Below are 26,339 nucleotides of genomic sequence, written 5' to 3'. Positions count from 1 at the left end.
AGCCATAAACAGAAAGTTAGACCTTTGGTTTGCTTCAGCAAGGCTTGTTCCCAGTGAAAACCAGACAGATTCTTTCTGATGTTCATGCATTGCATTTGCTCAGTAATGCACGGCGCGCTTATTCTGTTAATGTTTTGTAGTGGGAATGAATGCTTCATAATCATTCCTCTTAACGGCAAACTCGGTTGGTGAGCGCCACCAGGATTATAGCCCAACCAGCTATAGTGAGAAACAGTGGACCTTAATGCTCCAGCATTGGGGGGGGGGGGCTGCAATGCCACCCCATTAGGATTGCGGTGCGCTCCCTCCCTCCCCCCCCCCGCACTTCTCTTCCTCTGCCACTGGTGAGAAACAGCAGGGAGGTATCAGCCAGGTTTTGCAGGAGTTAGATTTTTTTTAAAAAAAACCATTTAAGGGAGAAAAGAAATGCCAATGAGGGTTGAGCAAACTCAGTATTCACAGAATATAGAATGACAGAAGGAAATGTCAAATTGAAAGAGGAAAGAATGTCCTTCTTCGAAGGAATGGTTTGCGGAAACCCTGAGCCAGAAGTATTTATCCAAGAGAGGATACACTGCAACATTTTGTTGTAGGCCTCCACTTATGATACACTGTATTTACATTGCACTTTCTCACAGTGAAATGCTTTGTATGCTTTGGTGCTTCTGTCTTTATAATAGCCCTGCAAAGCATACTGGTTCTGCCATCTCCATATTGCAGGCAGGTGGGGGTGGGGAGTTGAGAGATTGTGAATCACCTAACAGAACATTCCTGAAACAAATGGCTCTAGATGTGGTGATTAGAAAAAAAACAAAACATGCTACCAAAAGATTTTTAAATTTTGCCCCCAAAGAAAACTAGTTTTGAAGCATGATGGGTATAGTATATGCTGTTTTTTAAAAGCACCTTTTGTCTGAGAGACCACCCAACAAATTCCCCGTTGGGGCTGTGATTTGTTCACAGCCTGTTCTCCAAACCACCACACTAGGCAGTATGGCTGTGGTTTGTGGCTACTGAGCAGCTAACAGCTCATGTGGAAAACACTCTGCTGGAAAAAAATATATGCATTGATCATTATTAATTGTATTTGTATCCTGCCTTCCTCTGTGGAGCTCATGGATTACTATTTTTCCTCCCTGTAATCATCAGAACAACCCTGTGGGGTGGGTTTTGCTGACAGGTTGTGGATCAGGAAATGTTATGGCAGAGTGGGCGATCTGAACACAGATATATCTGTCCTACCCTGCTTCCCCCCAAGCTTGTGCCCTCCAGATGTTGTTGGACTGCCAAGTCCCATCAGTTCCAGCCTGGTCACGAATAATGGGAGAAACATTGTCGTCTACCAACAACTGGAAGGCACCAGGTTGGGAAGGTCTGTTTAACCCAGGGGTCAGCAACCTTTTCCAGCCATGGGCCGATCCACCGTTCCTCAGAGCATGTGGTTGGCCGGACTATATTTTGGAAAAAATAATGAACGAATTCCTATGCCCCATAAATAACCCAGAGGTTCATTTTAAATAAAAGCACACATTCTACTCATGTAAAAACACACTGATTCCCGTACCGTCTGAGGGCCAGATTGAGAAGGCAATTGGGCCACATCTGGCCCCTGGGCCTTAGGTTGCCTACCCCTGGTTTAACCACTATGCCACACTGCCCCCTCCATTGAGGACTTGCAGGAGAGTAAACCGAGGCACGAGTAGGTAAAAAAATCTGGACACTGCCAGAGGTGCTGGGATGCAAGATGATGGAGTAGGAGGGGGGGGGCTTTTTGGTCTCAGGCATTCCACTCCAGAGACAGCACTCTTGTCTCCTAAGGGCAAACGGAGCCATCTATGCATGAGGCGGCACCTTTTCTTGAAAGGGCAGCTCTGGGAGAAAATGCTTAGATAATCGAGCCATTGTTTGTTGGGCTGCCTCTCCCTGAGACGGCTAGTTGTTGTCTAAATTCCTGGGAAAGGCTGCCAGGAGAGAAGGCCACCCTCTTACTGGGGAAGAGTTCATCTGAGGATGGATTTGCTCAGAGCCTCTAGACCCCCCCCAGGGGGGGTGGGCAGGCATCAGGCTTGCAGGATCTACTTTGTCCACCAAGGAACCTGGTGTGGGAGACATACACCTGGGGGCGGGGGACTCCTCTGAACCCAGGAACTAGTTTCTGAGTTACAAGCCTAAACATAGCTCACCCCACCAAAATCAAATCCTGCCTTCCACATGCTTCCTTAATTTCAGCAGTATAATTCAGGGTGGTGTTGTCTTCTTGTTGCTATTATTAAAAAAAACAGTGGATGGCAAATCTGCGGCAAATCATCCAGAGATGTTAAGGGCAGGGAACCTTTGGCCCTCCAGATTATTTGAGAATATTTATTTCACATATTATATCACATCTTTCTTCCAAGGGACTCGAGATGGCATACATAGTTCTCCTCCACAACAACCCTGTGATGTAGGTCAGGCTGAGAGCTGGTAACTGACCCGAGGTCACCCAGTGGGCTTCATATGGTTGAGTGAAAATTGGAACCCTGGTCTCCCAAGTCTTGAGTCCAACCTGCGTAACCACTGCACCACACTCTCCACTCTACACACGGTGGCCAGCAATGGTGGATGCTATAGCTCACCAGCATCTTGAGGGCTGGGGGGGTTCCCACCACTACTCTAGACTGCTGTTGTAGATCTGGAATTGACCAGGAGAGTGAATATTTGTCCATACCTATACAGATGGATGAAAAGAGAACCAGACTGATCCACTTTCATGTTAGGAGGGATCAGTGCAGGCTGGTCCACTGGGCAGGTGGACCACAGTCCCACCAACCTGCCTGCTAGCTGGAGTAGGCTAGCTGGACTGATAACAGGGGCTACTGATAGTTTGGCTCAGTATGTGTTCCAAAAAGCAGAATTGTAGCATTGGAAGGGACCACAGGGGTCATCTAGTCCAACCCCCTGCAATGCAGGAATCTTTTTGCCCAATGTGGGAACCCATGACTTTGAGAATGAGAGTCTCATGCTCTACAACTACTGACTGAACCATCTTAAAAGATAATGCATCATCATGCTAGTCAAGCTGCCTTTTCTCTGCCTTGTCCAGCATACCTTCCTAACCAAGGAAGATTGTTCATTATGCTTGCAGAATCAAAGAATCATATAATTGTCAAGTTGGAAGGGACCCCTATAGTCATCTAGTCCAGCCCCCTTGTGACGAGCTTAATAGTGGGATTACAAAACACAGCTGGTTTAGGCTGGTTTAAGCCTTCTTCAACTACCTGCCTTCTAGGTATTTTTAGACTACAACTCCCATCATCCCTGATCTATGGCCATGCTGGCTGCAGCTGTTGGGAGTTGCAGTCCAAAACCTCTGGAGTACACCTGATTTGAGGAAGACTGTACCAGACTTAAGTTCTGACCATAGTTGGGTGCTGTATAAGTGCTCTTTCTCCTCAGTAGGACTCACAATAATGTAAAATATATAAAGAAGAACTTCTGGAAGCAAGGGCCAAACTGAACATGACCACTGTGGGCAGAATTTGGCCAGTGTCTATAAGGGTTGGCTGAGAAATGTATGGCTATAGTGGGGTGGCCCATTCTACTTCTCCCCACAAAGCTTTTTCTCTTAATGGGGTCCATGACCTGATGTAACCCCTTTCTAGCAAACCATGGTTTGTCACTTTGCACTGTAAACAAATATTTGATTCCGGCCTGCAATCCTTGTTTTCCTAAGCAAACACAAAACAATAGATTATCAGTTTGGCAACATATGGTTTGCTAGAAATTGGGAAGGGGAGGAAGGAATGACAATATAGCGGAGGGAAAGGAGAAACCCAAGGCTTCTTATGGGCTCAAGCTTTGCAGTGCCAAACTAGGGTTTAGTGTTGCATCCATTTGACTTGCAGCATAGACAAAAGAAGGGAGTGCAGTCCTCAAAAGTGGACAAAAAAGAGGAACTTGCAACCTCAAGTAGTGGCAAGAAGTAAATTTCTGAAAATAAATGCACTCTCTTGTATTGAAAGATGTTTGCAAAGATACAGCGATACAGTGTGTGTGGAGTCTATTTTCACTACACAGGCTAATCTCTGGAACATAGCAGCTGGGACAGCTCAGTCAGTAGAGCATGAAATTCTTAATTCCAGGGTTGTGGCTTCGAGTCCCACCTTGCGCGAAAAATTCCTTCATTGTGGGGGTTGGACTAGATGACCCACGGGGTCCCATTCAACTGTACAATTCTATAATTCTACAAAATGCAAAGCAGATAATGCCTCTGGGAATGTACAGAGTGCTTTTCTTTGACCACTGAGTGAGAATTTCCACCTCACCCTTCTTTCATCTGGGTTTTGGGCTCAGGGCTTCAAGCTCATTGTAAGGGAACCTTGATCCCCAGAAGCTCTCCTTTCAAAAATGAACTCCTTGTTTTTATATTCTGTATATGGTACAAAGGGACGCGGGTGGCACTGTGGTCTAAACCACAGAGCCTAGGGCTTTCCGATCTGAAGGTCGGTGGTTGAAATCCCCGTGATGGGGTGAGCTCCCGTTGCTAGGTCCCAACTCCTGCCAACCTAGTAGTTCAAAAGCACGTCAAAAGTGCAAGTAGATAAATAGGTACCGCTCCGGCGAGAAGGTAAACAGTGTTTCCGTGCACTGCTCTGGTTCACCAGAAGCGGCTTAGCCATGCTGGCCACATGACCCGGAAGCTGTACGCTGGCTCCCTCGGCCAGTAAAGCGAGATGAGTGCCGCAACCCCAGAGTCATCCACTACTGGACCTAACGGTCAGGGGTCCCTTTACCTTTTTATATGGTACAAAACACTGCTGGTGTTTGAAAGCAAAAGTGATGGATTTGGCTCCGCCATGTTGCATGCTCTGTTGGCTGCAGAAAGCTTTTGGGTGTGCATTCCCAACACATACCGCTTCCTTTGGGAATAAGTGATAGTAAAGTGGTTTTGGAGACAACTGCCAAAGGATATATAACATGCCCCTTTCGGGTGAGTAGCCCATCAGGCTTGTAAAACAAGCAAGGAGCCTGAGCTTAATCAGGAAAGTCTTCTATGATGGTAAAACCCATGTCATTTCCTTCCCTAAATGGTCTGATCAAAGGTATGCAGCCATTAGTCACACCTGGTGTGGGGGGGGGCAGTGATTATAGATTGTTCCCGGACAAAGTCTATCTTGCTCATTTGATATTAGCTGACCATTCCAAGGCAGCAGCTCCTTTTCAGATCCCAGAGGCACCTATAATTCCAAGCTGCTATATGGGGTCCATTTTTAACCCATTACTTACCATCTCTCTTGAGAGTGAGTAGATGGAAATCAGAAAATGACTTCTTACATAGGAGATGTGATTTTTGCAGACATAGCTTGCCAGGCAAGGGTTAAAAAGTTGCACCGTAAAAAAGGGGAGGGCAGTGCTGCCACCAGGGCAGGACTTTGGGGCAGAGTTCAGGCCCCACAACTGCAGCCGGGCTGGCTTACCCTGTTTTTAAATAAGTGATGTAACACACACAGACTGCCATCTAAAGCAACTCCTGCTCTAACACAATGAAGTCCACAGTATGACTTCACACCATACATTTAAAAGATTCCCCAAAGAATCTTAAAACTTTAGTTTGTTGGGGTGCTGGGAATTGCATCTCTGAGAGGGATAAGGTACAGTTTCCAGAATTCTCTGGGCGGGAGAGGGATGTGCTTTAAGCACATGGTGTGGATGTGACCTAAAATTACCCACCTGTATTTTTTTTTTTTAGTCCAACAGAGATAGTGGAGCAATCAAGTGAAACCATAATGACAATGTGTGATTGACAGGTGGTTGTCCTACCCACTAACAATACGTTGCAGACCCTTTATATTCTGTTCTGGTAAACAGAGGCGATATATTGTAATTTTGGTGGAGCATCTGCTTTGAATGCAGAAAGTGCCGGGTTCCATCCCTGGCCTCTCCAGGCAGCGCTGGGAAAAGACTGTAGGTCTGAAATCCTGGAGAGTCAATGCCAGCTTGTGTAGGATTTACTGAGTTAGATGGGCCCAGTGGTATGACTCATGAGCAGGGAGCTTCTTATGCTCCAACACAGAAGCATCCTCGAACCTTTGCTCCTTTTCACTCTGACTGCTGCCTGTAGGCTATTGGGAACTCGGCATCCCACATGATCTTCATCTTGTCCACGCATGCTAGGTGCTGTAAGAGATATGGCAGGAAAACTGTGATTTGCACTAGGAATGTTTGGGAGTTTCCTGAGGAGAACAGTGGAGCCCTGATGGCAGCATCCAGCACCACTGCAGTCTCTCCTGTTGCTGGAAGCTGTGCTGTGGCCCTGAGTACCACAAGGAGGTCTGTCCTCTTGACAAATCTCCTCTCATCAAGCTTGGACAACAACAGGGCTGTGGCTAATTCCCATGCTTGAGAAGTCTTTGAGATGGTAGGCTGTGTACAGTCATGAAGGACTTCAGCTCCGTGGTAGATACTGTGTATTCTATACTGAGCTTGATGCACCAATGAAGCCCATTCAGTTTAAGGCTGCTTCCTATGTTTACAAGGCGAGAGTGTAAACCCCAGTCATCTTCTGCTGTCATGCCATGGGCTTCCTTGAGGAGACTTCTGTCTGGAGAACAATGACAGCTCTTCTTCTGTATTGGTTTTGTCATTGGTTTGGATTGCCCCACAAATCTAAGAAAAGAGGTCATATTATTTCTCGCCCAATCTGTGGATGGGGGCAGGAGGAGGAGGACTGGCCTTTGCCTTTAGGAAGGAGGATAGATGTATTTGTGTTTTAGGTTTAAAGGAGTTCAGATTTGTCTCCAATTTTGGGGACCCAAGATTGAAAAAAGCATCTGTTTTGTGTGCTGGAACTGTTTTAAATCCACATTAATAAATGAAGCCCACTGGGTAGTCTCTCAGCCTAACCTACCTCCCAAGGTTGTTGAGAGGATTATGGTGCAGGAGAGATGAGGAGAACAAGGAATCCTGCTTTTTGAGCTCCTTTGAGGAACAATGGGATCTCAATGTAATAATCATTCTGTTGATTGGTGGAATTCAAAACCTTTCACTTAGAAACTGATCATTTTAAGAAAGCCACTCCTGTTTTGTGTGCACGCTTCTATTGCTATCTCTTGTTGATTTTAAGGCAGTAGAGCAATCAAAATATTATCTCCCACCTGCTTTCTGAAGCAGTGTGGCTCATTGTAGCACCTCCTCCTTTCTTGCTCAATGTCCAGGTTAAATAGGGGTGTTTAGTTACAGAGATTGTCAGTCAAGAATTTGAAAAGCAGATCATATGTTCTGATGGAGCACTGCCAGGGTGGAGGAAGGTTTTCCATTCAAAGTTTTGGTCCATGCCGATCAGATGTCCGTGCTGTGTCTTACATCACAAGGAAGCCCGTAAGAGTTACTAACCTGCAAAACATTTTTATTAGCCTGCTAGAGACTTGCAGGAGAGGGAAGGAGAGAGAAAGAGAGCCCTATCTCTCCTGGAGCAGCATGCTACTGCATTTCTATGCTGGGTGCAGAGGAGGAATGGAATCCTTTGCTTAGTCCTGCCTCCATAGAATTAGAAGGGACCCCAGGGGTCATCAAGTCCAACCCCCAGCAATGTAGGAGTCCCAACTCGTATTTCAATTTGGTCACCCCCACATTCATCTTCAGTATCTGATTTCTTGCCTATAGCTACCACACTGGTGCTCAAATAGAAAGCTGATCTAAAGTAGGTTTGGATATCATTACCTGCACTGAGTAAGACTCTCCTTCATCATTCACCCAGGGACCTTTCGGGGTATGGGGGTTCTATTTCAGGCTGCCACATGTGGCTAACATTAACTATATATGCACAGGTGGGTTAATCAATTTTAAAGGGTTTTTTTTTTGTTTTCATAGAGTAGTAGCTTCTGTAGACATATTTGCAAGACTGCTCTTGCCTACTGTAGAATTGGTCTTGTATCCTTAGTCCAGAGGTCAGCAACCTTTTTCAGCCGTGGGCCGGTCCACTGTCCCTCAAATAAACCAGAGATGCATTTTAAATAAAAAGACACATTCTACTCATGTAAAAACATGCGATTCCCGGACCATCTGTGGGCCGGATTGAGAAGGCGATTGGGCCGCATCTGGCCCACAGGCCTTAGGTTGCCTTAGTCCTTTGGAGAGATCCAGTGCAGAGACACCTGGATTCAAGTTTCACCTGCGCCTTGGGTAGTCTCGGACAATCCAACTTATTTGAGGAAAGCAGAATTTTGTCACCTGTGTGGATGACGCAAATTAAGCACCATATCCAATGTGGTGTTTTGGTTAGAATGTTGGACTAGGACTACGGATGGAAACCCCCAATCAGACATGAAGCCTTAGGCTGAAGGATAGTGATTGGCCCAACCTATCTCACAGGGTTGATGGGAGGAGGATAAAGTGATTGTGAAAGAGGCTCATGTGTTTACACAGAACTAAATCCCACCATGTTCAGTGGGGCTAAGTCAGAAATAAGTGTGCAATAGTAATATAGTATTGAGCATAATTTATTCTGGTTCTTCAGTGCTCTGCAAATCTCTCTATCCTCTCACTAGTAATCCTGCCCAGCTCCCTGCTCCAATGTTTGGTTTCACCATTTCGAGCCTGCCATTGCAGCCTTAAGGACTAGAAGCTTGGGTGTTATCTTTTTTATATATATAAAAAGAAGAAGAAGAAATGAAATATGAGCTTTCCGGGTTCACTGCACTGTGCCCAGATTCAAATCATGCATTTATTTATTTAACTGTATTTATGGATCTCTTCCTAGAAAACCTTTCAATTTAACAATAAACACATCTGAAAACATTGATACAACAATTTTCACTTATGAAAATGTTTGCAAATCTAATATAGATGCAAACTGGGATAAAAAAGTGTATCTCAATTTGAAAGACTTGTTGAAAAAGGAAAGTTCCCCAAGAGGCTCTGCCCTCTGATATGTAAGAGGGAGGAATTCCAAAGAGTAGGTGCTGTTACATTAAAGGCCTGGATTCCTACACTGTATGGAATGGGCCTCCTGATGAGATGGCAACTGCAGGAGGTACTTGTTGAAAGCACACAGCTTGGGGCTATAAAGCAGTGCCAGTTCTTGGTTTCCTTTCAGCACTATACATATTTTGATCTGGAAACAAATAGGTTCTTAAACACCGGTCAGCTTTACCCAACCTGGTGCCCTCCGAATGTTTTGAACTGCAACTCCCTTCCGCTGGGGCTGAAGGGAACTGTAGTCCTAAACATTTCAGAGGTCATATTAATGAAGGCCGCCATAGGATATTTCTGTTGATACTGGTGATGGGTTTAGCTGAAGGGCTGTTCTTTTTCTATTGGCCTGTCAAAGGGGCAGAGTCTGAAACCGACCAGAACAAACAAAGAGACTGACACCCCGCTCCTAAACACATTAGGTAGAAACAACATCCAGGGTTTAATGCTGCTGGAAACACAAAAAATATATATGCATAGTTCCTATGTACAAATGCAGGGATAGCCATCAAATATGGCACTCTTTCTTTCTTTCTTTCTTTCTTTCTTTCTTTCTTTCTTTCTTTCTTTCCACACTTGATCTCCCCAAAAGAGGCTGTGCTGGGAACTGAGGAAAAACTGTACCCTTAAACAAGATTAAGAAAATATCTCTCATCAGTGGCGTAGCGTGGGTTGTCAGCACCCGGGGCAAGGCAAGTAATTTGCACCCCTTAACCCGTGGATTTGCGCCCCCTAACCCTAACCCCCAGATGTTGCGCCCGGTGCGGCCGGCCCCCCCCCTGCACCCCCCACGCTACGCCACTGCCTCTCATTTCAACAGAGTCCAGTTAAGGACAGGAGTTGTAGTCCAATAACATCTGGGGGCTCAAGGCTGAAGAACTTGTGCTTTTTGAATATGGCTGGATGGGAGACCATCTGGATTCAAATCCTCTCCCAGCCATGACTATCGGCCTGTCACTTGTTCACTCAGCCCTGCCTACACTACAAGATTGTTGTGAGCACCAAGATGCGAGTCACATTCTCAGCTCAGAGCTGCAAATTTAAGCAAATATGAAAGTGCATATGATGCAGAAAAATCGGAAATCTGAGTGTAATATAAGCATTTGTATAAACTTTTGTTACTTTTTATTAGATGCTATTGTTATTTTTGTCAGATGTTATTTTCCGTGGCTGTATTTTTTGCCGTCATAAGTTTTTAAACGGTTTTTAACGTTGTGTTTCAAATTGTTGTGACCCACCCTGAGACCTTAGGGTAAGGGGCCGACAATAAATAAAAACAATAAAGCCGAGGAGACAGTAAGTTGCCCATGGCTTTTTGGAGGAAGGGAGAGAGAAAAGGCAATAAATGGAATGCGGGGGGGGGGGGGGGGCAGCCAGTGTTGTGTAGTGGTTAGAGTGTTAGACTGAGACTTGGGAAATCCAGGTTCTAGTCCCTGCTTGACCATGAAGCTCTGTGGGTAACTTTGTGCCAGTCCCTAATTCTTAGCCTAGCCTACCTTCCAGGGTTGTTGTGAGGATAAAATGGAGAGGAGGAGGAAGAGGATCATGTAAGCCACCTTGTGTTTCTTGGAGGGGAAAAAAGGTGGGATAGAAATATAATACTGAAAACCTGATTTACAGGTGGTATATTACTCTCAGCAAACTATTCAAAATGTATAAAATGAGATCTAATACGTGCTGGAGGTATAAACAGAGAGAAGGGACACTGTTTCATATGTGGTGGGGTTGCCAAAAAATTAACAATTTTTGGGATATTATATATGAGGAATTGGAAAAAACGTTTAAGCAAACTTTCATAAAGAAACCAGAAGCCTTCCTCTTAGGCATTTTAGATTCCGATATTCCAAATGGGGGGAAAAAAGAGAACATTCTTATATGCTACAATAGCAGCAAGAACATTAATTGCCAGAAATTGGAAAGGAGAATTAGTATCAACAAAAAAGGAATGACAGGATAAATTATTTGAATATCTGAACTGGCAAAAATGACGGAGACAATTAGGAGGCAGCCAAACTAAAAAGGAGTGGGAAATTTATAAAGAATATTTTTTAAAACATAGTGCCCTTAAGTTAAAACCTAGGCATGCTTTGATTAATTTTCACAAACCACAATATGGATTATAAGTATAGTATTCAGATAACAGAAGAAATAGCGAAATGATTAAAGAAGCAGTTTATTAAACAGATAAGACAGACCCGCTTTGAGGAAGACAGAAGTCTATTGAGGAAGATAAGGAATTGAGAATTAAGCATATGGTGGCTTAAGTCCCTTTGTAAGAACGTATGGATTTATGGATGTATGTATTTTTGTTTTGTTATTATTTTATCATTTTTGTCAATTTCTTGTGTGTGTTTGTTAAGTAAGAAAACTAATAAAAAGCATATATAAAAAAAGAAATATAATACTGAAAAATTAAGTTAGAGAAAAAGATCCAGTTTTCAAGCAAGAAGGGTAATGTTGCATTGACAGCCAAATGGTTTCGTTTGGAGTGGCTTCTCCAGTCTTGTGTAAAAATCCTGTACAGATCAGTGACTGACATGGACAGGCTGTTTGAAGTACAGAATGTCCAATCAAGGTACAAGAGAGCTGGATGGTCAGCAAGACAACTTGCCCAGCACAATGTCAGAAGAAAAGGAATTGAATGGTGTTTGTTGAGGGGTAAACTTTGGGAGGAATAAAGGGGTTTCCAGCAGAAAAAGGAAGAAACTGGAGACCTGCAGTTTCTTTCCCTGCTCTGGAACGGAGGGAGGAGGAGCATCAGAATAACCTCCTATTGGTGTTTATGGATTGCTGATATTTTATGAGAATTATTAGGGATTGCTTATCCATACCAAGCAATAAGTGGTATTTATTTTGGTGTTTTTTTGGGGGGGGTGAAGCGAGTCAATGGGAAACATGATAGAAATGTATAAGATATGCCTTGCGTGGAGAAAGAAATAACTTTTCTCCCCCTCCTGTCATGCTGGAACCCGGGGCCATGCAATGCAGTTGAATGTTGGAAGATTATTCACACAGCACATAGAGTCACAAGTGGAAAGAGGTGCTGCTGCCACTCAGGGCCTGCTTCTGAGCAGTGTTAGAAACACAGCTATATAAGCTAGGTGCCAGATAGGACCTTAAACAGATGGTTGCCACAACGGAATAAGGTCCATTTGTCAGGGGTTTGGACTAGATGGCCCTTGGAGGGCCCTTTCCAACACTACAATTCTGTGATCTCAACTACGTTGCTTGACGGTAGCTTGCTCTTAGAACAATTCACTTGTCCCGGTTATGCAAGAAGGAGAAACACACACAGTAGAAAAATGGACGAAGGCAGAGGTTTTTAAACTGGGGTCGCCAACCTGGCGCCTAGAGAGCTCCACGTAGTTGCAACTGAACCTACGCCAGCAGCAAAACGTGCCTGGCGCCTGGCTAGTTTTGAACACTGCTTCTGAGCACCTGGTTGGCTACTGTGAGAAAGTGATTCTGGACTTGAAAGGGCCTTTGGCCTGATCTAGAAGGGCACTTCTTATATTCTTAGAAGCTTTTGTGGGCAGAGTGCATCCTTATCTATGTGCCCATATTCATTCAGTCTTGCCTCTAAAAAAAATTGTGTTTCAGAAAAAAATGTCATATAGAGGTCTCAAAATGCAAAAGATAAGGGCAGGTTGCATTGCAGAAATAGAAAGCAGAGCGTTAACTGCTTCCTTTTTCTCAGCAAACAGAAAATGCCACTGTTAGGTTAGGAAGAGTAGTGATCATTAGGTACCGGGGATATTTTTCTAACTCTGGCCTTGTTCCAGTATTTTACTTGCGTGTAATATCCAGGGGCCCTGGGTGGAGAATCCACCCCTGTCTGTGTCATGATGATACCTTCGGCCTGTTGACTGCAGCCTAGAAATATATAGGAACATAGGAAGCTGCCTTATACTGAATCAGTTCCTTGGTCCACCATACTCAGTGTTATCTACACTGACTGACAGTGGCTCTCCAGGATTTCAGAAAGGAGTCTTTTTTTGCATCCCTTCCTGAAGATTTTGGGGGTTGAACCCGGGACTGTTTGCATGCAAACAGATGCTGCACCACTGTGCACCAGCATGTGTGCATAGCACATCCAGATTTGACCATCATCCAGCTGTTGGTGGAAGCCTGCTTCCATCTCCAGACCTCCATTACAGACCTTGTTGCATTTAAGAAGCAAAACCAGGCTTTAAAAATGACAATAGGCAGCCACAATTATACCATGGGAGCTGCAGAACCCCAATTATTTGCACATTTTGCGCCACCATGGCAAAAATAGGCAGTCATTCGTCCACCGGCTTTAAAGATGGTAATTCCATGGATGGAGACAGACTCAGGTTTTCACACAGCCAAGTTTCCCCTCCTCCAAAGACACTGGAACTTCTGGAATTTGGCCATCCCTGTGGACCAGGGCAGCTCTTTGTTCCTTTTGCCCAGTTCTGGTGGTTAAAAGCCGAATCCCTTCTTTTTGCCGCCTTTGCGACCAGAATCTCTCCTTCTCCCACTTGTGCTCTTGTCTCTGTCTCTCTCCCTCTAACAGCTCCTGTTTCTCTTTTTCTTAAGTCCTTTTTGGGGGGAAGAAGGGGGGGAGGGGTGGTGGAAGAGTTTTTTGGAGAAGGCCTGGGAATGTTCCTGCTTTGTGTGTGGTGTGTGGAGATGGGGCATTGGGCCTCTTTCTTTCAGATGCAAGGGGGCTATTTGACTAATTCAATGGGCTTCAGTTTGATTACCTATCTGATAACAGAGGAATTTGAACAATGTGTGTGTTTTGTGAAGGAGGGGGGAGGGCTTGGGGTGCTCTGAAGACCACCAGCTTCTTTTGCAGGTCACTTCAAAAGACCCAGGGCCAAAGGGAGGGGGGGCGGACAGCCTTCCTTGCAATTTTCTCCCTCCTGTTCCCCAGGGGAAGAGAAGATTGCTTTTTTTTGTTGTTGGTGTTGGTTGGCCAATCTCTCAAGCACTCCTCAAAATAAACAGCAGTATTTCACATTTCACTCAGCGCTCCCTGAGAGGCAGCTGCTTCCAACACAGAGGGTCGGCTGCCCATATTTGCAAGGAGACACTGATCTAACTTGTCCCCTGGTGCAAATTGGTGCATCTCTTTGACCACTGGGGAGATGGACTTTTTAAAATGTGGCTCATGCATGCACCCACACGCGCACGCACACCCACCCACACGAGCCTTTAAGGTTTCAGTATCCTCAAGATCGGGTTGCGGGTGGCGCTGTGGGTTAAACCACAGAGCCTAGGACTTGCTGATCAGAAGGTCGGGGGTTCGAATCCCCGCCACGGGGTGAGCTCCCGTTGCTTGGTCCCTGCTCCTGCCAACCTAGCAGTTCGAAAGCACGTCAAAGTGCAAGTAGATAAATAGGTACCGCTCCGGTGGGAAGGTAAACGGTGTTTCCGTGCACTGCTCTGGTTCGCCAGAAGCGGCTTAGTCATGCTGGCCACATGACCCGGAAGCTGTACGCTGGCTCCCTCGGCCAATAAAGCGAGATGAGCGCCGCAACCCCAGAGTCGTCCACGACTGGACCTAATGGTCAGGGGTCCCTTTACCTTTACCTATCCTCAGGATCTTTGTAAACACCAGATCACTGAGTTTGAGGTGTGTATATGTGGGTGTATCTTAGTTTTATTGCTATAGTTTTCTGAACTGTATTCCCGGGAGTCCTTGGAAAGGCATCCTGGTTTCCTCGAGAAGGTCAGCAATGGCAGACAAGACAGCTTGCCCTCCTCTAGTCCTATCCCCTTACTATGTGGAGCTCTAAGAGTGTTGCTCAGCCGAGCCAGGGCAACAGGTGAGGCTCCACAGCCTTGTCTAGTGTAGCGCATTACAGGAACTGAGGGTGCCACCCTGGAAGGTGGGCAAGATTGTTATTTAGGAACATAAGAAACTGCCTTACTTTGAACCTCTCTGAATTAACTTACCCAATGTGGCTCTTTGCTTTTCTGAGAAAAGAATGAGACCACACCATGGGGAATGCAGGAAGCTTCCCTGTACTGCTTTGTATATGACTGGCAGTGGCTGTTCAGGGCTTCAGACGAGCCTCTTTCCAGCCATAACTGGAAACGCCAGGAATTTCAGCAAGGGCCTTCTGCGCGAAAAGCAAATGGCTTACCACTGAGCTATGGTGCTCGCTTGCTGTTGGCAGCCCTGGAAGTCCTTGTATTGAGGGGCATGAACTATTTAAGAAGAAGGTGAAGGTGGCTTCTAGCAAGTCTGGCTCCAGAATGTGGCAAAGTTGGGCATTTGTCAGAACCCCAATGCAGCAAAAGGCCCACTGCCCAACACAGAGTGTCCAGCAAGACAAAATACAGCCTAATTCTTAGTTTGCATGTCCTGCCTCTCCCAGGTTGGAGCCCTGCACCAAAGTTGCCCTCCAAATCCCAGGGCCAGCGCCCGTTTCTACTACTCCTGGGACCAGAAGTTCTTAAAGGTTTCCTTCTTTCACATGAGCCTGCCCATTTGCATAGGTCACAGTCTATTTCCCTATTCCCTTGCCTTCTGATGAAGCAGGTGGGTACTCTGGACAGGGTCTTATTGGCCGCAGCCCCCAGGCTTTGGAGCTCCCCTGACTGGGGGTTCCCTTGTCCTCTTCACTCCTGGCCTTCTGGTGCCATATGAAAATGGTTTGTTTGTTCCTGAAGGATGATGATGATGATTTAGCATAGGGTGTCTTAAGGAAGATTTGTGCAGTTGGAAAATCAGCTTTTAAAAACCTTGCACAAGAGCAGCCCTGTTTTCTTTGTAATGTTGTAATTCATGGGCAGCATTTCAATAAGGGGAGGGGGGAGGCAGCATTTCTGGAAATGCTGGTGTGAACTCTTCTATCACTCCCGCTGTTTCTGATGTTCCACCTGTGAGCACCAGTTGCACATGCTGCCAAAACAATTGACACCTACTCACATATGGCAGAGGTATCAGTGGGCTTGGGGAAAATCCCAAAAGGGCAGGATGTTCTCAGAACAGTCCATTGAGGACTGGGCATACCCAGTGGCCACATAATTCTGACTAATGTTGGGAACAATATGAGGGGGGATGGAGTGGCTGGAATCCAGAATGAAACATAGGATTAGCGCTTCTATATCAGGCCAATGGTCCATCTAGCCCAGCATCTCATTCTCATAGTGGCCAGCTAGATGCCTATAGGAAACCCACAAGCAAGATCCTCTCTCTGCGGTTTCCAGCAATCTGTATTCAGCTTCCAACCCTGGAGGCAGAACCTAGCCATCAGGAACAGATGGGTAGCCGTGTTGGTCTGCCATAGTCAAAACAAAATAAAAAAAATTCCTTCCAGTAGCACCTTAAATCTGTGGTATCTGAAGAAGTGTGCATGCACACGAAAGCTCATACCTAGAACTACCTTAGTTGGTCTTTAAGGTGCTACTAGAAGGAATTTTTTAAATTTTGTTCTAGCCATCAGGGTTAGTAGCCATTGATGAAGAAGAAGAGTTTGGACTTGATATCCCGCCTTTCACTCCCTTTAAGGAGCCTCAAAGCAGCTAACAATCTCCTTTCCCTTCCTCCCCCACAACAGACACTCTGTGAGGTGAGTGAGGCTGAGAGACTTCAGAGAAATGTGACTGGCCCAAGGTCACCCAGCAGCTGCATGTGGAGGAGCAGAGACGCAAACCCGGTTCCCCAGATTACGAGTCCACCACTCCTAACCACTACACCACACTGGCTCCCACTGATGGCCTTCTCCTCCATGAATTTGTCTAATCCTAACGCCATCCAAGTTTGTGGCCATCACTGACTTTAGAAGCACTAAAGTGGCCGCCAGGGGTACAGTCCATGCTGTGACGTTTTATTGCAGGTCCCAGTCATAGGCATTCCCAGAGTATCAGATAAGGCTAAATAGGCTTGTCAGTGGGGAGTTGTATTTATTCGCAGTACCTGTTTGAAAGTTTACAATTCAGTAGACCCATCTGTTCTCAAAATGGGCACATCTGGCATCTAGGATTAATCTGTCCTTCAGGATATGGCTATGATTCACATTTCCAGGTGGGAGACGCTTCTCTTGTGTTTCCGCCCCATATGGCTCCGTGCTTATGTGTGAATGGTGCAACTCTATTGAGATGGGGGAGAGTCTTCAGCATCCTCCCTCCCAGCTGCATGAGAAGACACCAATGTGAAGCATCTGTGGCCAGTGGTGAAATTGGATTTGGAAATCATTTGATCGAACCTCATACATTGACATCAAAGGAGGGCTTGTAGAAGCCCCAGCACTTTCAATCCATGCCAACAATAGATTGATATGCCAATCTGCAGCAAGGATTACATGCTTGCGTTGCCTCAAAATGTCAAAGATATGCCCCATTTGTGATTAGAATTGAACGCCGATAAGGGGTAAAGGTTTTGTTCTATCAGTCTAAATAGACTGATTACTGGGAGTGCTAAGGCAAGCTATCTGATGAAAGACCAGCAAAAAAAAGTGTGTGACTTTGGTTGGCCCTGTTTTTGCAAGGACAGAGCAGGTAATAATGCAAAGGGTGTAAGGGGCCGGGCTAGAGGGCTCAGAGGCAGATATGGGGCTCTGGCTGCTGTCAAACAGCTGCAAAGGAGAGAGGTGAAAGGATGGGTTGGGGAAGGGAGTGTTGCCACTTGACACCACAACCCTCTCCCAGGTGTGTGCTTCCTGTGTCAAGGGGGAAATGGCTGGGGAAGGGGTTGTAGAGGGAAAGTGCTGAATGGGGGAAAGCTGCATGCTTCTTCCTTCCCAGGTCTGGTTGAAAAGTACCAGGAGTCTGACCTGTTTGCTTAGTCAACAGAGAAGCACATTCTCAACTTAGGTTGAAACCGGTGTTTAAGGCAGTTTGTGCACCATACATTTAGAGCACCCTGAAAGAATCCTGGGAGCTTTCCTTTTGCCCCACCCAGTGCTACAGTTCCCAGCACTCTTCAAAAACTACAGTTCCCAGAATTCTTGCAGGGTGGTGTGTGCTTTAAATGTACAGTGGTACCTCGGGTTACATACGCTTCAGGTTACAGACTCCACTAACCCAGAAATAGTGCTTCAGGTTAAGAACTTTGCTTCAGGATGAGAACAGAAATCGTGCTCTGGCGACGCGGCAGCAGCAGGAGGCACCATTAGCTAAAGTGGTGCTTCAGGTTAAGAACAGTTTCAGGTTAAGAACAGACTTCCGGAACGAATTAAGTACGAAGCCAGAGGTACCACTGTATGGTGTGTACACAGCCCAGGTTTCTGGTGCGGTGGCCTGAGCTCCACTCGGGATGGGGCAAGTGGCATAACCAAACCTAAGGGTGTCCACAGGAATTTTCTTGTGGTGGGGGGAGGGGAAGGCAATGTAGAACACTGAAAGTGGAGAAGCAGGCTAGTTCCTCAGAAAAAATATATATATGAAAAGAATAGTGCCTGTCCCCTGAAGGGATCCCTCTATACTGCCTCACAATTCCCTCGGAGGCTAAGCGAAGGGCCTTTACCTGTGCCCGTCTCAACTGTTTTCCTACAGCAGTTCTGTCGGGTCGTTACTCCAGAGTTCCCATCGCAAATAGAACATGCACCTGCAATGACACGGCTCTGGAGACTATGGAACATGTAATGCTCTTCTGTCCCAACTGGACAGATGAAAGATCTCGGTTTCTAACTCCTCTCGTGAACAAGCTTCATCTCCCAATCCAGCCTTGGATAGTGTCCCTTCTTCTGCAGGATACTGACTGTTGGATTCCTGAGATAACAGCTAACTTCCTGCTTAGTGTGATGAAGAGGAAAGCGGCACCAACTTCTTCTTTAATACCACAGAAGTAGTCGATACGCCGCACAATCGAACTTGTTTTTGTATTCTCTGTCACTCGATGTTTTAAATCCCTTGTTACTTTTGTTATCCCCATTTTTTCAAAGTATTCGCCCAGGACGACATCCACTTTTATCTCCCCACCCCCATTTTATGTTGTTATTTCTATGTATATTATGCTATGGCCACATGGCTAATGCAATAAAATCGACTTGAATAGTGCCTGTATATTTTGCCTCCTATCTCAGGTTCCACAAATACTAGAACTTTACTCTGTAAAAAATCAGTTAAAGCAGGCAATTGTGGGTTATGGTTTGCCTGGGGTGATGGGTGCTTGGGCCCTTGCCCCTACCTCTGGACACCCATGCTCAGGTCTATGTGGTGAGGCCATGCCAAAGGTGAGACTTGAATGCACCTCTTTGAACTATCAACAAGGTGCCCCCAGTTTTCATTCCATTTGGCTGGTTTGCCCAGTTGTTTCTGTGGGTGCAATGATTGCAAATCAGGGAAGGGGAATCTTTTTCAGTCTGGGGGCTGCATTCCCTTCTGGGCAACTTCTGGGGGCCACATTCCAGGGGTGAGTGGGGCCAGAGACAAAAGAGGGAAGAGCTATGGATTTAAACTTTACCTTTGCATGGAAGGTGTGTTTCTGCACTCCCTCTCTCCCCTCCATCCAGCAAAGCAGGAGGCATTATTAGAGTTCAAGCACACCTTCCAGTCAGACAAAAGCAATGAGGGTTAAGTCTGATGGGAGTTATAGTGCAAAACATCTGGAAGACACCAGGTTAGCAAAAAAATGTGTTAAAACAACTGCACATCCTATGTGTGTTTAGTGCAAAGTAAGCCCCACTGTGTCTAGTGTTTAGGGTTGCAAATTAAATGTGACTTCTTTATCACAGCTTCATTCTTGGAATAACTTCATCAGCCTGTGTCTTACTTTGTTTTACTTTTAATACACTTACATTTTATTGAATTAGCAAACAAACAAAGTTTCTGTGCATTTATAATGGCCAAGGGGCCAATGCTTGTTGGTAGCAGAGAGGATACGGAAGAAGATAATTAAATACTCTCTGCTTTCCGACACTGACTGTGAGATGGCCAATCAACACAATGGCTCTGCACCATTTTTAAATATGGGCTTTCCCTGCAACTCGGCCAGAGGGAAGTTAAGTGCAGTCACATGATCTAGGTTACTGAGCAACTCTTGAATGGTGGGCATGCTCCATTCATTATTATTTTTTTAAAAAAACACCCTTCTGTTCTAAGGAACTGTTGTGTACAGCAGATGGCCTGTCTGACTAAGGAATGATAGTGGGAACTACTTCAACAAGTCTTGGAAATGGTTAACACAGGATAGGCGGAAATATATAATTTTCACTTTTCCCAAAACAGATTGAAAATGACCATAGGGCTCCTTTTAATCCTGAGATGGCACTTTACACCACAATTTACCACACACTGTATTTTAGCTGTGTTGCTGTTGTTGATTATGATTGCAATAGGGAGTTTGAACTAATAAGTCCCCAGTGCTAATCTAATTTTAACCATAACCTCACTTGCTATCTCTCACCAACATTCTTTACATCTTTTGTATGGGGAGCAAGTTAGAAGACCCCTATTCCCCTCACAGAGCTACAGTTCTCAGAGTGGTTAACAGTCCCTCTTCCCAGGGAACTCTGGGAATTGTAGGAGACAGTTCCCAGGATGCTTGGGGGGGCACACTAATGTTTCCATATGAATTTGCTAAAAAACCTCAACAACTTTGGCAAAAAAAAAAAAAAGCGTTCAAGATTTTCACTGTTTGAAATATGGCAACCCTAGACTATGAGTGTTAAAATTTTCATGATGCTGCTTTACAGTGCAGATGGGACCCAGATTACACTACCTCACTTTGAGGTGGTGTCTTTTTTTACTAGCAGAGTCTTATTTCAGCAACAGTGGAAAAGTCTTCTCCTTGTGAAAAACGTAGGAAGTTCCACGGTTATGTCACCTTAGATAAAACTGTTGTGGAACTCAGGATTTAAACAACAAATGTTTCTCTATCAAAGGTAAAAAGGAGGCGGTGTAATGTCACAATGGCAAACTGAGCACTCCAGGGACACACACATACACAACCATCGATCCATTTTTATTGCTGAGAAATGAATCGGAGCAAGCGTTAGAGGATGACCCTTAGAGACCTGATCGGGGCACTCTGCAGATGTTACAAGCACAGTGGTTCAATGGAGACTTTCAGTGTAGCTGATTGAGTTTTAATTAGTTGAAATCTCTGTGCGTGTGTGCGTGTGTTCTCTGGCACATGCTTTCTATTTCTTATTGTCCTGGGTTCTTCTGCAAATGTGCTATAAAGCAGAAGTTTGAGTTAGGCCTGAATGACTTCTAGAAGAGTAACCAAGTTAATATGTTGCAAGCAAAACCAGAATGTCTCGCAGCAATTCTATAACTGATTTCCTGACACAAAGCCAATAATAATAATAGTAGTAGCAGTAGTAGTATATGCAGGAAAACAGTGATCAGCTACTGTTAAAGAATGGTATGATAAAATATGGGGTTATGCATTGATGGAAACATTAAACTTAATTTATGAGACCCAGGGAACAAAATCAAAGGCAGGATAATTTTCTGTTTCCGCCCCCCCTGGCCTCCAGAGCAAGCTCCACATGGAAGGCTTTCGCAGCCTGAAGGAAGGAGAGGCAGTCGAATTCACCTTCAAGAAGTCCTGCAAAGGTTTGGAGTCCATCCGAGTCACTGGCCCAGGGGGAGTGTTCTGCATCGGCAGCGAGAGGAGACCAAAGGGGAAAAACCTCCAGAAGCGCAGGCCGAAAGGAGATAGGTAAGGCCTGGCTCAAGCAAGGAAACAAGCAGCTGCTGTGCTTATGAGACCTTGGGTGTTCTGCATCCTTTAACCAACTAGTTCCCAGGATGCTTTGGGAGAAGACACAGTGGTATAACAGTGCTTTAAATGTAAGGTGCCGTTGTGACCACAGTAAAAAACAAATCCAGTGCAGTATTACTAACGATTCTAAAAGTCCCAATATTCAATTCATCTTTCAAAATCAGCAATCATTAGTTTCTTGCATCAGAGGAACTTTCCATCCATGCCTTCTCCAGAGAAATACAGTTCCCTTCCATTCTTCAAGCAGTGGGCATGAGAAGAGAAAGCGAAATCCCAAGCCAGGTTGTTTAGGGTTTCTCCCCAGCAAGGCCTAATCTTCCCAGTCCTACAGAGGCCTGGTTTCCATATCAGCAACTACTGTGAGGCAAAAAGGCATCTATTTTGCTTCCTCCCCCAAACACATTTTGGGGAGGGTGGGTCTCAGGATTGTCCTTGGTCAAACCTGAGGCCCCTTCCCAAAGCAGGTTGAGACCCCAGGACAGACTTTGTGAGCATGCTGGGTTTTTCACTCCCCACTCCCCACCCCCAAATTCAGTGTCCTGGGCTATAGATCTATGGAATCTATTTAATAGATCTATAGGTTGTGGCATTGCATTTGGGGCAAATTTAGTTGGTGGTTGTCCACTGCAGGTGGGAGCCAAGCTTTGCTCCCATTCAAAAGTGGCAATGCTGCTAATAATCAGTGCCCAGAGGCCCAATAGGGAGAGTGGCAAAGAGGCAGTGTGGCTTCCAGAACCTTCAGCTGCTGTCCAACCTGCCTGCCTGCCCTCACTACAATTAAAGGGCCATTCCCCACAGTACAGTAGCAGGCATCAAGAGTTTGTTACTTTAAGGCCGGAGCCCAAGCAACTCAAAAGTGGACAGGGATTGGGCAGCAGCCTTTACATTGTGCTAGGGGCTTCCCTCAGCCCTTTAAATGAATGGCAGATGCAAATTTCCCAGGAAAGGGCAAAAAACTCAAAAGTGAAAGGTCAGAGGTCAGAAGCACCCAGGGGCTGAATAGCACGGGCTGGTGCTCCTGTTCTGCGAACGTGTGTTTGCAGGATGGAGCTGTGATCGGTCTCTTTTCCCCTAAGACCCCCTCCCCTTTGCCCCTAAGACCCCCTCCCCTTTGAGATCAGAAAAAAGAAAAGAGACACCATAATATGGGTCTGTGTTTCGGACTACAACTCCTATCATCCCTGACCGTGGGCTGTGCTGACTGGGGCTGATTGGAGTCGTTCTCCAAAACACCTGAAGGTTGCGGAAGGCTGAGTTCAGCCATTTGTCTGCTTTGTGCAGAATTGACTGCTTTTGAATGTCAGCAGCTTAAGATCTTGCAACCCAGGATTCTTTTAAATGCCGGTGGCAGGGAAATATGCTTGGCTGGATGCATACATGAAAAGCATGTTCTTTGTCAGTGAATTGTACGCCTCCTCATGAGGAATGCCCTCCTGTGTTTACAGATGAACATTGTTGGCATCCGTGTTTCTCAAGAGACAATGGAGTGTGCCTCCGGGGGTGAAGTCAAAGTGCTGCATTAGCAGCATCCAAGTGACCTCCCCGGGCACAAGCCTGGGCAGTGTGTCTGGAGGTCTTGGGCTGCCCAGACAACAAGACCTGCCCCCCTTGGCCTTGCTGAAAAGGTCCAAAGGAAAACAGAGCAATACGTTCGGCACCAGCTTGGCTGCAGGAGTTGCTAGAAGGAACCGGACAAGGCACCATCCAACTGTCTCAGGGACTCTACTCTGGATTCATCACTGTATGGATCTTGCCTTCCACAGGAGACCTTAAATAGCTGTCAACAGTGTGATAGCAGAGCAGGGTTGCCCCCTAGTGGCGTTCATGTGTACTCTCCACTCATGATACACACGGTGTGTGCCCTTAATTATTGTATGCTTAAATTGGAGAGAACTGTACTGGATAGCTCAGTTGGTTGCATGGTGCTGATAATGCCAAGGTTGCAGGTTCTATCCCTGTATGGGATAGCTTAGGGCTAGAATTCAGGAGTCAGCAAGCTTTTTCAGCAGGGGGCCAGTCCACTGTCCCTCAGACCTTGTGGGGGGCCGGACTATATTTTGGAGAGAAAAAAAGAATGGATTCATATTCCCCACAAATAACCCAGAGACACGTTTTAAATAAAAGGACACATTCTACTCATGTAAAAACACGCTGATTCCCGGACCGTCTGCGGGCCGGATTTAGAAGGCGATTGGGCTGGATTCAGGCCCCGGGCCTTAGTCTGCCTACCCATGGGCTAGATTTTCCTTAGGGTCCCTTCTAACTCTGCAGTTACAGTGGTACCTTGGTTCTCAAGCTTAACTCGTTCTGGGAGTCCATTCGACTCCTGAAACTGTTTGAAAACCAAGGTGTGGCTTCCGATTGGCTGCAGGAGCTTCCTGAACTCAAGCAGAAGCCGCGTTGGATGTTTGGCTTCCAAAAAACGTTCGCAAACCAGAACACTTACTTCTGGGTTTGCGGCATTTGGGAGCCAATTTGTTCAACAACTAAGCCATTCAGGAACCAAGGTACAACTGTATAGGATTCTTGTGTAGCTGCACCTGGTGGCACATTCTGCTTCCAGGTTCGGTTTATTAAAGGATTTGAAATTATTAATTCTTTTACATTGTGGTTGTTTTACTCTTGAGTATCCTGGACCCAGAGCACTTAGAACTTGTAAGTAAATTAATGTTAGGTTTTGTGGCTTAAAGGTGATGTCTTTCTTTTTGAAAAGAGAAGGCCGAAGGCTTCTTTTGATCTTTCACAAATTGCACCTCTCCCGTGCCTCATCTCCCCGTCTCTTTTCTCTTTCCCAGATGCTACAACTGTGGCGGCCTGGATCACCACGCCAAAGAATGCAAGCTCCCGCCACAACCAAAGAAATGCCACTTTTGCCAAAGCATTGCTCACATGGTGGCCAACTGCCCCGTCAAAACGCAGCAGTCGCCCAGTTCTCAGGGAAAGCCTGCCTACCTCCGGGAGGAGGAGGAGGACATGCACAGCTCACCCCTTGTTCCTGAAACCAGGGAATGATGTTGGGAAATCAGTAGGGAATATACCGGATCAACAGGCTTCAGGGCATCGAGTTGGCAAAAAAAGAGTGGGTGGGTGGGGGGAACAGTGAGTAGCCTCTGCCTCCAGGCTTAGGGAAGGCAGGCACCTAGCAAGAGAACAGCAGCTCTGAAAACGTGTAAGACTTTAGCAAAGTGAAAGCTCAGAGAGCCTGAATGTTGACACAGTCTTCTCCCCTTGTTTCAGCATGGGGAGGAGTTCTGCAAATCCTGCCCCCAATTGTTCAGTTCTGGGAAATGGGGAAGCAGCTGCTCCTTTCTCATTTTTGCTTTCTCCAGCAATCCAAATAATATTTTGAGGGGTTTTTTTTTTTAAAAAAAAAAAAGCAGCTGAGAAATCTGGTTCAGGGGTGGTTTGATTTTTGATTTTTGCACAGGTTAAAGTTGTCAGGAATAAATAGCTGCCTCCAGTTCTCATGTGGTTGCATGTTGTGGGGAGTGGGCCAGGCAGAAAAAGCAGTTGTTACATTCTACTTAAATCAGATCTTTAGGGCACAGGTAGGGATCCTGTGACCCTTGGGATGTAAATGGACCACAGATCCCATCATCCCTGACCGCTGGCCATGCTAGCTGGGGTTGGTGGGAGCTGGGTTCTAGTAACATCTGAAGGGTTGCAGGTTCCCCACTGTTGAATTAAGGGTGTATTCAGGACCCTGTTCTAAATAATACATCTAAATTTCCTACCTTTGGGGACCACAGACAGATACAATATTGTGGCCTCTGTTTTCTGCCCAGGTGTGGGTCACCCCCAAAGTTTCTTACTGCCCATATGTATGTGGGGACTCATCTTGGCCAAGTGGAAAGATTTAGTCCTCAGGTTTTCGAGGAAATGTAGGCCCGCTTGCAGATATGTAATAGGAGCATTTTAAACAATGCATGTACTGGGGTGGGCAGAATTTTTTTCCATAAGCCAAAGGCCTACCCTAACTGTCAAACCAGGCCTGAGACCTACACTTGGAAATATGGCTTGTTTTTCTTTGTTGTCTATGTGTTGCTTTGCATCAGGTGTGGGAAGCTGCTACTGAACTACAACTCCCATCAGCCCCAGCAAACATGGCCAATAGCCAAGAATGATGGGGGTTGTAGTTCAGCAACATTTGACAGGCCACATACCTCCTTCATATTACTTGGCTAGAATGTAACAGATACAAACACAAACACAGGACACTAAATTCGTATTGTTTGTGGTATTTTTAAATTTACACTTTCTGATTCCAAAAAGCCTGACAGGGAATTTAGTGCAGGATCTACTGTGACAATTTCAAGCACAAAGGTTTTGAGTTCGAGTCTTTCCCATTTTGTTTCTGAACTTTCATTCATCAGGTAAAGCTGCTGTTCCCTTGCCCCCTGCCTGCTTTCCCTACTGATGCCTTTAATTTATTTCATTCCCAGGACAGCTTAACTTGCCGTGTGAGACACATGGGGGAGGGTGGGTGGGTGTCTCTTTGCTCTGAAGCCGTGATGTGAAACCTGCACTACGACGTGCGTGTATGACGTATCTTTGGGTTTGCTTTCTTTTTGCTTTCTTTGTTTTCTTGGTTTTTTGGGGGATGGGGTCCAGTGTTCATTGCTTTTGTTTTTTTTTAAAGAAAATATAAATATTCTGTTTTGTATTTTTGTATATTTTAATCTTTAAGAGAAAAAAAGGAAGAAAAAGAAGAGGAAAAAAAGAGGACATGATTACTGCA

General features: G+C 45.6%; 1 protein-coding gene across 1 annotated transcript in view; it reads left to right on the top strand.

Annotated features, from left to right (window-relative positions):
- LIN28A (lin-28 homolog A) overlaps window positions 1–24,956 on the top strand; it is a 47,999-nt gene extending 23,043 nt beyond the window's left edge. Inside the window, exons 3-4 of the mRNA XM_081869760.1 lie at window positions 21,354–21,538; window positions 24,397–24,956. Coding sequence (XP_081725886.1) covers window positions 21,354–21,538; window positions 24,397–24,613 — 402 coding nt within the window. The 3' untranslated portion in view covers window positions 24,614–24,956. The remainder of the gene's footprint in view (window positions 1–21,353; window positions 21,539–24,396) is intronic.
- The last annotated feature ends 1,383 nt before the right edge of the window (window positions 24,957–26,339 follow it).

Source organism: Podarcis erhardii (assembly GCF_964252035.2).
Source record: "Podarcis erhardii genome assembly, chromosome: 7".
Taxonomy (NCBI): domain Eukaryota; kingdom Metazoa; phylum Chordata; class Lepidosauria; order Squamata; family Lacertidae; genus Podarcis; species Podarcis erhardii.
Note: the sequence above shows the minus strand (reverse complement) of the source record. Positions and strands in the feature narration are given on the sequence as shown.